The following is a 17,595-nucleotide window of genomic DNA, read 5'->3' on the forward strand; positions in this document are numbered from 1 at the left end:
CTTTGCTCCTGCAGATGGAAATGGAGAATTCCCGCCTGAAAACCTCCTCCTTACAGTGATGGGAAGTACAGGAGACACTAAACAAACACAAATGGGAAAGGAATGAGGCTGAGAGGCCTGGGCAGCTGCCTCAGGAGAGAACTGTAGGAAGGTGGGAAGTGGAGATGTTGGATCTGAGGGGAGCCGCTCTAGAGATGTGGAAAGGGCGAAGCTGGGAAATACATTAGAGCAAAGGGAATGATGTGAGAATCGGGAGGAAGGGAAAGCAGAGAGGAGAGGACATGATAGTGACTTGGAGGTGAAAAGATAAGGTTTTCTACAGGTCACCAATTCCACTCTGTGGCAGAAGAATGTAAGTGGAATTATTATGGTATTTGTTACGCACTTACCGGGGGCAAGTACTGTTCTGAGTGATGGGGTAGATACAAGATAACCAGGTTGGACACTGTCATGAGCTAAGAGGGAAATCAGGGAAACGCTATAGTCCTTGCATTCAAAGATGAAACCACAAGCCAGGGAAATGAGGGCCACGGTGTATGATGAAGAGGTGGGGGCCACTCTATTCCGACCTTTGTGTCAGGTCAAGGGGTGTTTAGCACCATGATGTCCGTGGAGGGCAAAGCTGGGGCTACTACCTTATTGCACGGCTGGCCCCGAGAGAAACAACGTTCTCAGTCTGCAGGTTGGAGCCAAAGCCCCTGAGGCTACGGCCCCAATTCCTGGGTCCCCAGGAACCCAGGGTTCCCCTTTAATCTCCCAACTCGATGCTAAACTCAGGACCATATTAGAGGAGGAGAAGGAAAAGAGGGAATAGGAATTTGGAGAGGCACCCGATTGTCCCGTGGCAAGGGTCTCCGTTCCGGGAGCTGGTTCAATCCTAGCCTGGGGTTGGGGTGCGCGTATACGTTGGGGGTTGAGGGAAGGGCTCTAGTTTTGAGGAAAATGGCAGAAAGTTTGGATATTCTCAACCCGGTCTCTCTGGTCTTCCTCCTGCTCACCTCCTGGCACCCAGCTGGCCAACCTCCCCATTCGCCCACCCTCCAGCTTCACGACCCCACAAGGGGAAGGAGCAGGCAGAGGCCTAGGTGAGCACACGCCAAAGACATTTGGGCATTTATGAGGCATCAAATATACATTTTTATGTACAAAGAGAAGAAAAAACCTCGATCGCAACAGCTTAAATCCCTTCCGTCCACACCCCGCGGTATCAAAACCCAGCCGCTGCTAGGGAGAGAGGGTAGTTAGCGGGGAGGAGGGTAGTGAAGGAGTCCCCGCGCACGCTCTGGTGGGCACTGCCCCTCCAGTCCAGCAGCCCCAAGTGACGTATTTATACTATATACAGTCAGGGTCTGTACAGCAACGACAAGGTGGCGGACATGCAAGGCTGAGGGACGGTGCAAGGCGAAAGCAGCGAGAGAGGGGTTGGGGGGAGGACCCAGATTGTAAAAAATATATTTATAATAAATAAAAAGGGAGGAGGTGCTCCGAGGGTGGGAGACAGGAGGCCCAGCCGGCAAGGGCAGTCGCAGGTCACAGTTGCCTTTTCCTCGGCACAGGGAGCCTCAATGGAGCAGGGTGGGCTATTTGGAGCCTCTGCAAACCTTGGGCCTGGGGTGGGGGAAGTATTGAAGGGCAGCTTTCACTTCCAAGGTGCCACCCCCCCGGAGCGTATTCCATGGACTTGGGCCTCGCTTCACTCTTCACTACATTCCATTTCCAAAGTCGCAACAGGGCACCTTCGGACTCCCCCTGCCACCCCTCTTTCCCCAAATGATCACCCCTCGCTTGCATCACCTCCGTCTTCTTGACTTTCTTAACCTCAACTGCCAGGGCAAAAATAATGCCCAGTCACATGGTGGCCCCTGAGCACCCTCTGGGGACCCTGCAGGGAGCAGAAACGGGGCGGGGGTAGCTTGGTGGCTGGGGGAGGGAGGTATATGCCCTGTTGGAGGTTGGGGGGGGGGGGGGGTGTATGCCCAGGGAGTCTAAAGTGCATTGGCATTTGTTTGGTTAGGACAGAATGGGGTTGGGGTGATGATGATGGGGCCCTCTCACTGGGCATAGGAGGGGGTTCCATCTCCCTGCTTGGAGGCTCACACACAGGGGGAAGTGGGGGAGAGCCACTCGAGAAGGGGGAGTGGCGATGGAGGGGTCGTCAGGCCATCCCCTAAACCCTAAGGGCCTCATTGAGGTCGGCCGAAGGAGAGGAAGAAAAAGGCTTCAGTTCCACCGAGTTCCAAATTCAGCCCTCCCCAGGCCAGCCTCCTCCCTCTCCCCTCCTCCAGTCGGGTAGCCCTTAATGTGTTACCGGCAAGAGCCGAGGAACAACCTGGCCCCGCGCTGCTTCCTCAGCCCTCCCGGGAAAGGAAGAACGCCGACTCTACCCCTTTTCCTCCTTGGTGCCCCCACCGTCTTCCTGACCATGTGCAAAATGGCAGCTCCTGGCCTGCCCACCAAAAATACTGAGGGATCAGGAGGCAAGGCCCAGAGTCAATGGCTGCTGCTCCTTCCTAGGAAACTGAACAGAGGGATGAAGGGGAGGAAGAAAGGGGTATCAAGGAAGAAGTCAAAGGGACTTCTTTGCATCGCTTCCGAATCCAGCTCCAAATCTGCGGCTGCAGCAGCTGGTGGGAAAGGAGAATGGAGGCAAAGGGGAATGGCGGGGGGCGGTTGGACGATTCGTTCACGCCACCCTCTAGAGAGAGCAGCATTTGAACGTAAGCACAAACGCATGTACGTCGGTTGGCCGGCTAGGGCATAAGGGGGGCGGGAAGGGGGGTGTAAGGGAGTGTGAGTGTCCGTCCGTCCCCCGTCCTGGCTGGGGCCAAGGGTGAGTGGATGGGTGGGTTTTGGGGAAGGGTGGGAGTCCATACGCATACACATACATGTCCACACGAATCCTTTTACCAACCTGAGGTGGTTGCTGAGAGTGCCTGTTCTACTGCATATACTTAGTTATGTACCCCGGGCAGGATATACCACACACGGTAGACGCCCTATCCCCCACTTCCCAGAGATAAGCCAAATTTACAATCAGGGGGCTTGAACAGCTTTGAGGGCTAGGGAGGTCGGAGTACGGTGCAGGCGGCTGCACCCTGGACCCTAACCTCCCCTCCACGGGATTCTCTCAGCCTTACGCGGCAGCTACACTGAAAGCCGGCCCTTCCTCCGCTCCCCGGCATCGCCACATTTTGGGCCTCCCCGAGGGGGGAAAAGAAAAAAAACCAAACGAACAAACACACAGGGTGAGGCAAGGGTGGAGGAGGTCCCTGCTGGTTGTAGAGTCAAGCAACACCAAAAAGAAGGGCAGAGAGGGCAGAAGGCCGAAGGCGTGTTCCCGCCCAGCCACGTGTTCCGTCCGGTTCCTCATCCTGTCAATGTGCTGAACTGTGTCCGTTTGCTCCTGAAGAATCTCGTTCGGCTCTGGTCACTCTGCCCCGTAGGCCTTCCAGGGGATCAGGGGACCCTGGGCTGGATCTGAGTAAGATTTCACAGAGGAGAGGAGAGAAGAAGGGGCAGGAAAAACTGCTCCTCGTCTCAAACTGGCCTAGAAGAGAGGACAGCGGGCAAGTCGGGAAGGGCGGGGGGGAGAAATGAGAACCCTGTGGGGGCTGAGTTTAGCCATGCCTGACCGCCTACCCCAACAGTCGAGGATGTGTCTATCAGTGTGTCCTGGGAGATTTTCTATATGGGTATAAAATTCAGAGATTTTTATATAAATAAATATATTCTATATATTTATATAAAATCCCTGAATATCTATTTGGAAAAGGAACGGTTTCAGAGGTCAGAGGTCTTCTTCCCCTAGGTCAAAGGGCGACCCTGGGGCTGCTCAGACTACGGTACTGATTCTGTTGACCGGTTTGGGCTTGGGGTTGGCGGTGGGCGGATTGGCCAGTCCCGTCGGCCCCACGCCATGCAGAGGGGCATGCGGGGCGTGAGGGGAAGTTGGGGGCACCGGAGAGTGGGGGGTCATCGGGGTGTGAGGAGTGAGGGGGGTGTGAGGCGAGGGCGGAGGCAAGGGCGGGTAAGAAGGGTGCGGGGGAATGGGCGAGTGGGGCGAGAGCGGGGACTGGGGGTGGTGGGGATGCGAGTGGGCGTGGGCGGCGTAGGGGCCGCCTGCCTGGCGTTGCCCTGGGTGCCCGCCGTGCTGCTGCTGCATCAGTTGGGGGTGGTGGCTGAAGATAAAGTGCTTGGGCCCCTGCTTGTGTATGGAGTGGCCCGGGGGCGGGCCGGGGGCCTGGTGGAGGTGCTGAGGGTAAGTATGGCTCAGGGCATGCTGGGGCGCGGGGCTGTACAGGGGCAGGGGGGAGGTGGGCTGATTGAGAGGATGGCGCCCATGCAGAGCAAACTGGGGGTGGGAGGAGGCCGGGGCGGCTCCCCCCCGCTTGGCCGCCCGCCCCACCCGCCCCAGCGTAAAGTGCTGGGGCGCCGGGGGGCCCTGCCCGTGGTAGCGATGAGGCCCCACGGGCGGGGCGGAGGCTGGCGGCGGGGGGATGACCGACTGCTGGGGAAGCGGGGCAGGCTGCTGGGGAGGGGGAGGCAGCGGAGGCTGGTGGTAGGGAGGCGGGGCGGGCCCCTGACCGTGGCAATACTGGGCATGCAGCGCCTGGATTTTGGACTGGCCGTCCCCCAGCGGGCCAGGCCCGTGGAGGTGGTGGGGATGGGCGTGGTGGGGGTGGTGGGAAGAAGAGGCCGACGAGGAGGAGGCCGAGGCCTGACTGGGAGGCGTCTGGAAGGGCCCCTTCCCGCGCTTGCTGCCAAACAAGGAGCCCAGGAAGGAGGAGGAGTTGGAGACGGGCCGCTGGCTCTTGTACTCCTCAGGTGGTGGAGGCGGTGGCATCCGTTGGTGGGGGCGGGGACTGCTAATAATAGACCCCTGGTGCGGAGGGAGGAAAAGGGGAGTCAGCCCAGATGGGGGGCGGGGGGGGGGGGGCACCCCCTACTCACCGGCTACCCGCAGCCCCGACCTCAGCCTCCCTCTTACCCCGGGGACTTCCACAGCCCTGCTGGCTGCTCAGGGGGACTGGCCAGAGCTGGGGTTCCCAAGGCGGGAGGGTCTGGGATGCCTGGGGGAAGGGACCCCCCCCTCCACCCCCCTCATGGAGCTGGCTGGTTCCTCTCCCATCTCCTGCCTATCTAAGCTGTACCCCCTGGCACTCCATTTTGGCCCGGGGGGTGGGGAGGAGCTTTCTGCCCCCACCCCTCTCCCCAAAGTCCATCTTCATTCCCCCAAAGTTGCCCTGCTCTCAGAGAGGCGAGAGGGAGTGTGAGAGTAGGAGGCGGGAGGGACAGACAGAGAGTGAGGACAGACAGACAGACAGGCCCGCCGCCCGAGCAGTAGCGCTGCCTCCCTTCCTTCCTCACTCTGGCGGTGCGCCTGGATGTGCACGGCTACGTCTGGGGGGCAGGGCACGTCTCCCGGGGCAGAGCCCCCGCCACTGAGTGGGGCCACCTGCCCCGTCACCCCCTTCCGGGTGCGGCCGAGGGAGCGGCCCATGCAGACGCGGGGGGCTGGGGGCCGGGGGGCACCCCACTTACTTCGATGGTGCTGTCCAGCGATCCCACGCTGTTACGCCGCCCCCGCTTCCCTGCACCCGGGGACGCAACGAGCCAAGTATTAGAGCAGCGGACCCCTGCCGCCGCCAGCAGAGCTCAGCCCCCCGCCCCCCCACCCACTCCCCACCCCCGGACCCCTGCGCTACACTCGCTCGCGGGAAGGTCGGAGCTGCGCTCCCGGGCCCTTGGCTCTGCTTCTCCCCATTGCTTGAGGGGGGTCGGCTCGGACCCGTGGACTACGTTGAGGCCCCCAATCCCTCTTCCCGAAGGTCTCCTAGCACAGGATCACAGGAGGGATTTGTTCCCCCTGCACAAGCTAACGGTCCATCTCTAAAGGATGCTCTCACCCCGTATCTTCCCCCAAACCCAATTCCCCAAGGCCAAGCGGGGAAGCAGAGGAGGCAGAAAAAGAGGGAGTGGAGAGGACAGAGACAGAGAAAGAACATGATCCTCCCCACCCTCGGATGCTACCTGCTCTGAACTGGCTAGACCACCCAGCTCTTGGCTCCTCTCTCCCGGCCCTGCTCTGACTGCGGCGCCTTGGCTTCCGCCAGTAGCGGCGGCGACAGCGGCAGTCCCTGGCAGCCGCGGGTGCTGCCACGTGGCGCTCGCTCCTGCCGCCGAACGAGGGGAGATGGTGGCGAGGAGGTGGAGTTGGGAGTTAGATGGTGGAGGGGTCCGAAACTGCCCGCTCCGACCGTCTGAGGAAGCCCAGCTTAGGTGAGGAGGAGACCGTGGGGAGGAACGCTTCTCCCTCGACTGGACCCCTTAAGGGTCGGGGCCTCCGACGCGGTGGGAAGGAGGGTTTTCCAGGCTCCCGACCCAGTCCCTCCATGGGGTTGGGGAGCGCTCGACAGCCCCTCACCTGCGTCTGACAGATCCCGCAGTGAACTGCTCAGGGTGCTGCGCTTGAGCCCGTCCCCCAGCCCGTAGGTGTCCTCCAGGCTGCTGCGGGGCAGCGCCCCATTGACTGTGTCCTTGGGGCCGGACGGCTGCGAAGCGTTGGGTCGCATCACCCCCTTCTGCTTCTCCAGCTCCGCTGTGGAGGGGGCGGGGGTGAGCGGAGCCTCTGCCCGGCTTCCTGCCCCCGCGCCCCAGCTCCGCGGCCTTCCGGGCCCGACGTCCCTCTCGTCGCATACCCGATCCCAACCCTGCCGAGAGCCCTTCCCTCCGCTACTCCGGTAAGACGCCGGTCCCCTGCTTGGGCCAAGGGCAGGCCGCGACACAATGGTTTCCGTAGCTTCTGCAGATGGTCCCTCGGGTCTACCTTCAAACGGGGGCTCTAGGACACTTTGGCACCGCCCCGAGGGTAAGCCTTGCAGTGCCCCCTCTCGTGCGGGCGCTCCCGCTGCCAACTGGGGAGCGGCAACGGAATCCACTCTGGTGAGGTCTCCGTTTTGTCTGGATGCCCAGAAGCCCCCTGAACTCATCCGAGCCCCAAGGGGGCCCGGGAACCGCTTTGAGCCACGGTGGGTGGCACCCAGAAGGGGCTTCCCAAACCTTCCAGGGCAGAGGCAGTCCCCCAACTGCCCAATTCCGGCCGCTGGATGACTCTCTGAGGCGCAACTCCCGGCAGCGAGTGCCGTACTACTTCTAGCTCCCACCAAGGACCTTAGTTGCCCACTGTCTCTCCTACTGGGCTGCCAGTCCCCATGGCCTCCACCACTCTCATGGAGATCCCTCCCTTTCCCAGCTCTCACCTCCCTTCCCAGCCCTCTTCTTTCCAAAGAACCAAGGGTCTCCTCTCTTCCAGGCTGGCTACCCAGAGTGGGAGGCCCTCCGGCCAGACCTCCCAACGGGAAGCCCTCCCCGCCCCCAAAAGGCTTGACCCTCACGGGAGTGTTGGGCAGCGTCCAGGCCTAGGCACTCACACTCAACACGGTACTTCTCCATCTCCTGCACCTCGGCGATGGACTCGCGCAGGTCAGAAGTGAAGCGGAGCCGGTCCTGGAGGCTGGGCGCGTTGAAGATGATGAGGACCTTCCGCTCCCCGCCTGGCACGGCCGACAGGAGCTTGATGCCAAACTGGTAATCTGTCGGGGCATCAAGGCTGGATCAGCTCTAGACTGCGAGCCCGTTGTTGGGTAGGGACCGTCTCTATATGTTGCCAACTTGTACTTCCCAAGCGCTTAGTACAGTGCTCTGCACACAGTAAGCGCTCGATAAATACGATTGAGTGAAATGAATGAATGAATCAGCTCAGGTGGTTGGAGGAAAGCAGGAGGGGAGAGGTCGGTGGAAGGATATGGCTCTCTACATCTGGTGTGGGTAGGGTTTTGGGCTCCGGAGGAGGGGCCTACAGTGCACTGGGAAAGACCCTTGGGTGGAGGGTGTAACTTGAGGAACCTGAATGATTCTGAAGGGTGGAGGGGTTGCCAAGAATGACCAATGTCAGGGTTGAGGGGGTGAGAGGAGGAAGGGTAGAGGGGAGTTCTTGGACGGAGGCACTCACAGGAGTTCTGAAAGAGCTGCATCTGCATTTCCACAAGTGGAAAGGACTGACGGAAGCTGTAGGTCACCAGGATTTTCTTCTTCTGGAAGATCTTCGTCACCTTCAGAGGACGTGGAGTTAGGGAACAAGGGACGGGTCGGTATTGGGGATTTTCCACTACACGTGGCAGGGCCCCTCCTCCCCCAGTCCCCAGGGCTCAAGGCTGGACAACTTACAGCAGGGGTATTTGGGGAACAAACAGCAGATTGTACATGCTCAATAAAAATGGACAATCATATATCTTCCAGAAGGTCTTCTCTGACTAACCCCTCATTTCCCCAACCTATCTGCCTTCCCCTCTGTGTCACCTAAGCACTGGGGTCTGTATCCCTTAAGCTTTTTGATACCTTGCTTTCAGGCCCACAGCACTTACATCCAAATCCTTATCCTCATCCAGCCCTGGGTGCTCCTGGGTCCCCAGTCACTCCAGCATCAGACCCATCAGCTGTCTGTTCTCAGTCAGGGACCCCTTCTGCACCTTAAGGTTCCCCCACATCCCCCGGGGTCCCCCTGCGGTCCTCGCGTGTCTCTGGGCATCCCATCAGCAGCATCCTCACCACAAGGAGGTCATTGAACAGGAAGACCTCACGCTGGTGCAGGCCGAGGCGCTGGGGCCGGTTGGGATCGGGGACCTCGTAGAGTTGGCAGCAGCAGACCAGGCGCCGGTGAGGCAAAGACAGCACCTGGAGGCAGGGAGAAGGCCTCAGAATGGAAACTACTCCTTTGGGGATTGAAAGCTCTCTAAAGGTTGGGCCTGGGCTGACAGTACATTTTGTTCAGCTCTCAGCACGTTGTATATGCTCAATAAAAATGGTCAATCCTATTTCCTCCAGAAGGTCTTCTCTGACTAACCCCTCATTTCCCCACCCTATCTGCCTTCCCCTCTGTGTCACCTAAGGGTCTGTATCCCTTAAGCATTTTGATACCTCACCTTCAGGCCCACAGCACTTATGTCCATCTCCGTACACCCCGCCACGTCCCCAAACTGTAATATATTTTAATATCCGTCTTCCCCACTAGACTGTAAGCTCCTTGAGGGCAGGGACTGAGTTGGTACATAACGCCCTGTACGTTTTCTCCCAAATGCTTAGTACAGCGCTCCGCACACGGTAAGCACTCAATAAATACCACTGATTGATGGATTGATAGAAAGCAGCAGCAGCAAAAGCTGGGCCATCTGGCTTTCTCATTCAGTGGACCCCAGGAGTCCTCCCTCTTCCAGAGGATAGCTCAATCTGGGGTAGTTGTGGCAACGGGAGGTGCTTCAGGAACTCCAAGCAGGAAGATTCCTGGGCTCAAGCTGGTTGGCAGTGTGGGGCTGAGCACCCGACCCTCCGTTCTCCCCCGGCCCAGGGTACTCACCGGCTTCTTGCCCACAATCATGCGCTCCACAGCCTGCACCTGGGACACGTGGTCGTCATTGGTGCGTAACTCTCGGCCCTGGATGCGTTGGTAGATGCCCACCAGGAGGTCCCGGGGAATGTCTTCCCCATTGTCCACTCCTGGAGGAGGCAATAACACAGATGCCAGGTGGCTTGGGTCCTCGGGCTTCCCACTCCTCTCCCCCTTCCCAGGCCTTTGGATTGCTAGATCATCTACTGTGCCAGCAAAGGTACCCCTAGAGCAGAGATTACTTCACCCCCTTATTTTCTCACACTGGAGAAACACACAGAAAGGGGAATAGAGCAGAATTCTCTCTCCCTACTTACATGGTGGGCCCCGTGTGGAACAGGGACTGCATCCATCCCAACGTAGCCAGCATTTAGAACAGTGCTTGGCGCATAATAAACACTTAAATAGCATAATTATGACCGGGGGGGGCGGGGGAGGAACAAAACAGAAGATCTTGGGGCAGAGTGGCAGGGGGCCATCATCACCTCTCAAGTTCTTGATGAAGTCATCCAGCTTCATCTTGCGCTCGGCCTTGACGCTGGGGCTGTACATATCGGTGTTGAGCAGGATGATGGCGAAGGCCAGGATGAAGATGGTGTCTGGGTTCCGGAACTGGCGCACCAGGGGAGGGTTACACACACAATATCGCTGGCTGGCGGGGCGGGAGACAAAGGGTTAGGCTTCCCAAGGGCTGACCCCCCGCAAAATCTTCGAACCCCGGAGGGAATGCACCCACTGCTCCTTTGGGGATGGGCACAGGTCAGGGTCCCAGCTCCCCAGTAGGCCTCAAACTAAGTCCGGGGGGAGGCAGGTAGGTAGAAGGTCCGGTGAGTAGTGGCACCAAGAGGTTTCATTTGGTTTGATTCGAAAAAACAGACCCTGAGTAACCTCAGTGTTCGGAAGGTGGCCCAGTCGAGAGGGGTCCCTCCACTCTTCCCCATCCCCCCTAAAAACCCTCCAAGCTGGAAAAACAGACAATGTTCTCCATGTTTCTCCCATACATTTTATTAGCAGCTGGGTGAGGTGGGAGGGGAGGGAAAGTGGGTCAAGATGGGGATCCACCCTTCCACTTGATCCAAGTGGGTTTCTGAGGGAAGGTGGCCTTTGCGGTAAGTTCTACACAGCGTTGTGGGGCTGGAAAGAGGACACCCTGAGGCACTGGGGGGTGAGGGGGCAGTAGGGACAGGCTCACCTGAAAGCCTCAATGAGTCGCTCCACTTTCTGGGCCTCACCCTGCACCCGAATATGTGCCTGGAACTTACGCAGGGCATCATCCAGGTCCATGGAGGAGAAGTCCATCTCATCCACCACGCAGCTGGAAGAAAAGAGGGGGTGAGGGAGGCTTCTCCCACAGATACACGCCTGCCAACACATCAGTACATCCGCACACTCATACGGCACACCCTGACATACACACACACACAAAGCCTCCTGTCAGAAACCCCATCCAGGAGAGTCAGACGTTGGGGCAACTCCTTCCCAAAAGAATTTTTAAGCCAGAGAGACTGCCCATCTTTCTGCCCTTTAAGGTCTCTCCTAGGTGCCTTCTTTCGGTGCTTTCAAATGCGATAAAATTGCTCCTCCTGTGGAGGCCAAGAATAGAGCTGCAACCACTCCCAGCCCTGCCCCTTCCCACCCCGCCTCTCCGCCCCCCACAACGGCCTGCCCCGCCGAGCCCCCTCACTCGAGCACGTCGCGGTTGAACTGCTTCTGGCGGTTTCCCAGGAACTCTCCGATCATCTGGCGACTCAAGCCCTTGCGCTCCAAGATGAAGTGGGCCACCCCGACGGGTGTGTCTGACAGGAAACCCCGCTCGATCAGATACTGGATGCCCTTCTCTGGCTTCCTGCAGGAGTTTGGGGGGGAGAGGAAGGAGGGTGGTCACATTTCTTTTAGACTGTGAGCCCACTGTTGGGTAGGGACTGTCTCTCTATGTTGCCTACTTGTACTTCCCAAGCGCTCAGTACAGTGCTCTGCACACAGTAAGCGCTCAATAAATACGATTGATGATGATGATGATGATGTCTGGAGTTCTCCAGCGGTTCCCAGGCCCAGGCTGGGTTCTTTCCTTAAGCCTGACCTAAAGCCCACCCCCCATTCTTGCTCAGGTCCGGCTCCTAGGCAAGCCTCCCGTCCCTCCCTTTTCCTCTTCTAAGACATATCAATCAATCAATCATATTTATTGAGCGCTTACTGCGTGCAGAGCACTGTACTAAGCGCTTGGGAAGTCCAAGTTGGCAACATCTAGAGACAGTCCCTACCCAACAGTGGGCTCACAGCCTAGAAGGGGGAGACAGAGAACAAAACTAAACATATTAACAAAATAAAATAAATAGAATAGATATGCACAAGTAAAATAAATAAATAGAGCAATAAATATGTACAAATATATATACATATCCCCGATGGAGCCCTTTGTAGCAGTGAATCCCAACCTCAGAGCCTTCTTGCCTCCCTTCCCACCCCACCCCTCTTGCACTCTTAGAGACGCATCCTTTTTAGGTTCTTTAGAGGGAAGGGTCCTCAAAAATCTCCAGTGGCTGCCTGTCAACCTACGAATGAAGCAAAAACTTCTCCCTCTCGGCTTCAAGGCTGTCCATCCCGTCGCCCCCTCCTACCTCCCCTCCCTTCTCTCCTTCTCCAGCCCAGCCCGCGCCCTCCACTCCTCTGCTGCTAACCTCCTCACTGTACCTTGTTCTCGCCTGTCCCACCGTCGACCCCCGGCCCACGTCCTCCCCCTGGCCCGGAATGCCCTCCCTCCCCACATCCACCAAGCTAGCTCTCTTCCTCCCTTCAAAGCCCTACTGAGAGCTCACCTCCTCCAGGAGGCCTTCCCAGACTGAGCCCCCTTTTCCTCTCCTCCTCCCCATCCCCCCCGCCCTACCTCCTTTCCCTCCCCACAGCACTTGTATATATGTTTGTACAGATTTATTACTCTATTTTATTTGTACATATTTACTATTCTATTTATTTTGTCAATGATGTGCATCTAGCTTTGTTTCTGTTTATTCTAATGACTTGACACCTGTCCACATTTTTTTTTGTTGTCTGTCTCCCCGCTTCTAGACTGTGAGCCCGTTGTTGGGTAAGGACCATCTCTACATGTTGCCAACTTGTACTTCCCAAGCGCTTAGTACCGTGCTCTGCACATAGTAAGCGCTCAATAAATACGACTGAATGAATGAATGTTGCTGACTTGTACTTCCCTTAGTCCAGTGCTCTGCACACAGTAAGCGCTCAATAAATACGACAATGAATGAATGTTGCTGACTTGTACTTCCCTTAGTCCAGTGCTCTGCACACAGTAAGCGCTCAATAAATACGACTGAATGAATGAATGTTGCTGACTTGTACTTCCCTTAGTCCAGTGCTCTGCACACAGTAAGTGCTCAATATATACGACTGAATGAATGAATGAATGAATGTTGCCAACTTGTACTTCCCTTAGTCCAGTGCTCTGCACACAGTAAGCGCTCAACAAATACGACTGAATGAATGTTGCCGACTTGTATTTCCCTTAGTCCAGTGCTCTGCACACGGTAAGCGCTCAACAAATACGACTGAATGAATGTTGCCGACTTGTAATTCCCTTAGTCCAGTGCTCTGCACACAGTAAGCGCTCAATAAATAAGATTGAATGAATGAATGCTTTGTTGTTTGTCTCTCCCATCTGGACTGTGAGCCAGTTGTTGGGTAGGGACTGTCTCTGTATGTCGCCAACTTGTACTTCCCAAGCACTTAGCACAGTGCTCTGCACACAGTAAGCGCTCAATAAATACGACTGAATGAATGAATGAATGTTACCGACTTGTACTTCCCTTAATCCAATGCTCTGCACACAGTAAGCACTCAATAAATACAATTGAATGAATGAATGTTTTGTTGTCTGTCTCTCCCCTCTGGACTGTGAGCTCGTTGTTGGGTAGGGACTGTCTCTATATGTTGCCAACTTGTACTTCCCAAGCGCTTAGTACAGTGTTCTGCACACAGTAAGCGCTCAATAAATACGATTGAATGAATGAATAAATATGACTGAATGAATGAATGTTGCCGACAATAATAATAATAATAATAATGATGGCATTTATTAAGCACTTACTATGTGCAAAGCACTGTTCTAAGCGCTGAGGAGGTTATAAGGTGATCAGGTTGTCCCATGGGGGCTCACAGTCTTAATCCCCATTTTACAGATGAAGTAACTGAGGCACAGAGAAGTTAAGTGACTAGCCCAAAGTCACACAGCTGACAATTGGCGGAGCCGGTATTTGAACCCATGACCTCTGACTCCAAAGCCCGGGCTCTTTTCCACTGAGCCACGCTGACTTGTTCTTCCCTTAGTACAGTGCTCTGCACACAGTAAGCACTCAATAAATACGATTGAATGAATGAATGTTCCCGACTTGTACTTCCCTTAGTCCAATGCTCTGCACACAGTAAGCGCTCAATAAATACGACTGAATGAATGAATCAATGTTGTCGACTTGTACTTCCCAAGCGCTTAGTCCAGTGCTCTGCACACAGTAAGCACTCAAATACGGCTGAATGAATGTTGTCGACGTACTTCTCAAGCGCTTAGTACAGTGCTCTGCACATAGTAAACACTCAATAAATACGATTGAATGAATGAATGTTGCCGGCTTGTACTTCCCTTAGTCCAGTGCTCTGCACACAGTGAGCGCTCAATAAATACGACTGAATGAATGAATGATTGAATGAATGAATGAATGAGAGCTTGTAAAATCGGCGGGCAGGAGGGAGAACCATACCACCCAACTTGCCAGCAGGTGGCGCTGGTGCTCTTCGCCACAGCAACTTGGGTAAGTTTCCAGAGGGGAAATTAATAAATAATAATAATAATAATAATGGCATTTATTAAGCGCTTACTATGTGCAAAGCACTGTTCTAAGCTCTGGGGGAGATACAAAGTGGTCAGGTTGTCCCACGGGGGGCTCACAGACTTCATCCCCATTTTCCAGATGAGGGAACTGAGGCCCAGAGAAGTGACGTGACTTGCCCAAAGTCCCCAGCTGAGCCGGGATTCGAACCCATGACCTCCGACTCCAAAGCCCGGGCTCTTTCCACTGAGCCACGCTGCGAGTGGGGGCTCTCAGCCCTTCCCTTCTCCCCAGGAAGCAAACGGTCGTTGAGCCTCTGGGGAAAGAGGGGATGAAAAGGAGAAACAGAGGAGGGGAGAAAGGCTACCCCTAGGGTCAGCTGAGGGGTGGGCAAAACCAGAGATGACCAATTCCTCAAGCCCTCTGGTCAAAGCCAAAAATCATTTGGTGAACGACCTTGGCCCTAAGAGGTCCTGAGCACACCCGTTTCCCCCTCTCCCCACCCCAGCTAGAGAAGAGTCCAGTTCAAACCCAGGGCCCTGGAGCTTCGAGAAGCAGCGTGGCTCAGTGGAAAGAGCCCGGGCTTTGGAGTCAGAGGTCATGGGTTCAAATCCTGGTTCCGCCAAATGTCAGCTGTGTGACTCTGGGCAAGTCACTTCACTTCTCTGGGCCTCAAGTACCCTCATCTGTAAAATGGGGATTAAGATCGTGAGCCTCCCGTGGGACAACCTGATCACCTTGTATAAGTGATCACCTGATCACTTAGCACATAATAAACACTTAACAAATACCATCATCATTATTATTATTATCCCACTCCATCATCCCCAGTGATGATGACGATGGCAAGTGTTAAGCGCTATGTGCAAAGCACTGTTCTACGCGCTGGGGGGAGATACAAGGTGATCAGGTTGTCCCTCGGGGGGCTCACAGTCTTCACCCCCATTTTACAGATGAGGGAACCGAGGCTCGGAGGAGTGAAGTGACTTGCCCGAGGTCACACAGCAGACGTGGCGGAGCCGGGATTAGAACCCATGACCTCTGATTCCCAAGCTCGCGCTCTCGCCGCTGAGCCACGCTGCTTCTCAGTAGCAGCTTAGGGAAACAGCGTGGTCTAGCCGAAAGAGCACAGGCCTGGGAATCGAGAGCCCTGGGTTCCAAACGGGCTCCGACACCTCCCTGCTGTGTGACCTGGGGCAAGCCACTTAACTTCTCCCTGCCTCAGTTTCCTTACCTGTAAAACGGGGATTCAAAACCTGTTCTCCCTCCTACTTAGACCGTGGGCCCCACGTGGGACTGTGTCTGATTTATTTGCACCGTATCTACCCCAGTGCTTGGGGCATAGCAAGCGCTGAACAGGTACCACTATTATTATTCTCACTACTGAGCAAGCAGGGTGGGCAGAGAGCCCTGCCAATTCCTCTGCAGGCTAGATTAAGACTAGTCTTGCCAAGAGGCAAGGAGAGGGGTCAAACTGACCTCCGAGGAACATCTTCTGGGCGCTGCTCCCAAAGAATTGTGGCTCTCTGGAAAACCGCCAAAAGGCCAGGATCGGCCCATCCCTTCCTGCCCGCCAGCCCTATGATGGACTCTGAGCCTTCGCTTTAAAGGAAGATGCCGAGGGCTGCCGGACGGGCACTGCCGAAGCGGGGGGTGTACCCGTCCCACCCCGTGCCAGGGTAGATCCGGGGGTTGTGGCTTCAGCGGGGTGCTGTGCCCACCCCTCAGTGCTCCCTTCCTGGTGAGTGGACCGGCTTGGGGCCTGCCCGTGGATGCAGAGGCGGCGGTCAGGCCTCAGCCAGTGCTCCTCTTGTCTGGGAAGAAGTTCCACCCGAGGGGGAACATGTGGGCGATCAGAAGGGTCTCAAGAAGGCTCCCCGAGCTCGGCTCAGGAGAACGACCGAGGAACCCGGTTCGGGAGTCGGGGGGAAACGACACGTACTTGTTGAAGAGGTTGAGGCCGATGCGGTACTGGCGCCGCTGAACCACGTCGTTGTTGAAAGCTGGGGAGTCCCAGCTATGGCGGGTCTCGCGCTGGTAGGTCTGCTTGCAGAGCGGGGCCGGGGGCTCCCGCAGGCTGTCCCGAGACGAGGAGCCGGAGCTGCAGTTGATGGTCTCGTTCGAGTTGGTGGTGCTGTTGAGGCTGTCGTTGTCCCCGTCCGAGTTCTCGCCCGCCTCGCACTTGTTGAGCAGCCGGCCGCCCCCGCCTCCTCCCCCGGGCCCGCCGCCGGCCCCGGGGGCACTGTTGATGGGCGCGGGGGCCGGCGGGGGGCCCGGGGGCGGCGGGGCGGGGGTCTCCTGCTGGGGGTGGTAGTGACGGTGGGGGTGCGGGGGGCGGGCGGGCGGCCCCTTCAGCTTGAGGGTCCCGTGGGGGCTGCAGTTGTCCTGTTCGTACACCAGCTGCCGATTGAGCGAGCCCCGGTCGGAGCGGTCGCTCAGGTCCACCGAGCTGTCGCTGGGGGGTTCGATGGTGAGGAGGGGCAGGTGGGCCCCCCGGAGTCGGAAGTCCCGGCACTCCATGCAGGGCGTGCTCCTCCGGCTGCCGTTCTCGCGGCTGTCCTCTCGGGCCGGCGGCGGGGCCCAGTATTCGGGCCGGGGCGGGGGGGCCGGGAGGCTCGGCCGGTTCGGCGCTCGGGGGCCGCTCCAGGGACAGGGGAGATGGGGGGACGCCCTCGTCCAGGTAGAGGGTCACGTCGCTAAAGGAAGTGGCTGTACTGTCTTCGTGCTGTTCTTTGGATTCGCTCTTCTCCAGAGGTCCCGGGCCTTCCCGGGTTTCGTCCCCGTGGAGCGCGTGGCAGTTTAGGGCGTCGTCGATGGACTCGGCCAGGGACTTCACCTGCGGAGGCACAATTGCGGGAAGAGAAGGAAGGGGGAATGCCCACAGAGTTTAGCAGGGAAAGGTGGGGGAGCCCCCCGCTCCCCAGCTTCCCTCCTTCCCCAGCAGAACTCCGCAGGAATTCCCTTTTCCCACCGCCCCCTCGTGATCTCACGGTGGCTGGGCCAATCGGCGGCCTCTAGTTTTCATTAATTGCGTCCCTCTCCTCATCTCAGCCATATAGGGTGCACAGGGGAGCGGGAAGCAGAACCATTCAAAAGATTCCAGACTAGAAGACTAGGGGAAGCAGCGGTAAAGAGCCCAGGCTTTGGAGTCAGAGGTCACGGGTTCAAATCCCGGCTCCCCCACTTAGCTGTGTGACTTTGGGCAAGTCACTTCACTTCCCTGTGCCTCATTCCCTCACCTGTAAAATGGGGATGAAGACTGTGAGCCGCTCGTGGGACAACCTGATCACCTTGGATCCCCCCCAGTGCTTTGCACAT

General features: G+C 57.1%; 1 protein-coding gene across 1 annotated transcript in view; it reads right to left on the reverse strand.

The window, feature by feature from the left end:
- Nucleotides 1-1,086: 1,086 nt before the first annotated feature.
- IQSEC2 (IQ motif and Sec7 domain ArfGEF 2) overlaps nucleotides 1,087-17,595 on the reverse strand; it is a 133,815-nt gene continuing 117,306 nt past the window's right edge. The window contains 12 exon segments of the mRNA XM_038747655.1: nucleotides 1,087-4,879; nucleotides 5,542-5,591; nucleotides 6,425-6,598; nucleotides 7,431-7,592; nucleotides 8,012-8,111; nucleotides 8,608-8,733; nucleotides 9,413-9,552; nucleotides 9,928-10,094; nucleotides 10,635-10,757; nucleotides 11,127-11,288; nucleotides 16,220-16,887; nucleotides 16,889-17,113. Of these exon segments, the coding sequence (XP_038603583.1) occupies nucleotides 3,833-4,879; nucleotides 5,542-5,591; nucleotides 6,425-6,598; nucleotides 7,431-7,592; nucleotides 8,012-8,111; nucleotides 8,608-8,733; nucleotides 9,413-9,552; nucleotides 9,928-10,094; nucleotides 10,635-10,757; nucleotides 11,127-11,288; nucleotides 16,220-16,887; nucleotides 16,889-17,113 (3,144 nt within the window). The 3' untranslated portion in view covers nucleotides 1,087-3,832.

Source organism: Tachyglossus aculeatus, chromosome 6 (genome assembly GCF_015852505.1).
Source record: "Tachyglossus aculeatus isolate mTacAcu1 chromosome 6, mTacAcu1.pri, whole genome shotgun sequence".
In the NCBI taxonomy this organism is placed as follows: Eukaryota; Metazoa; Chordata; class Mammalia; order Monotremata; family Tachyglossidae; genus Tachyglossus; species Tachyglossus aculeatus.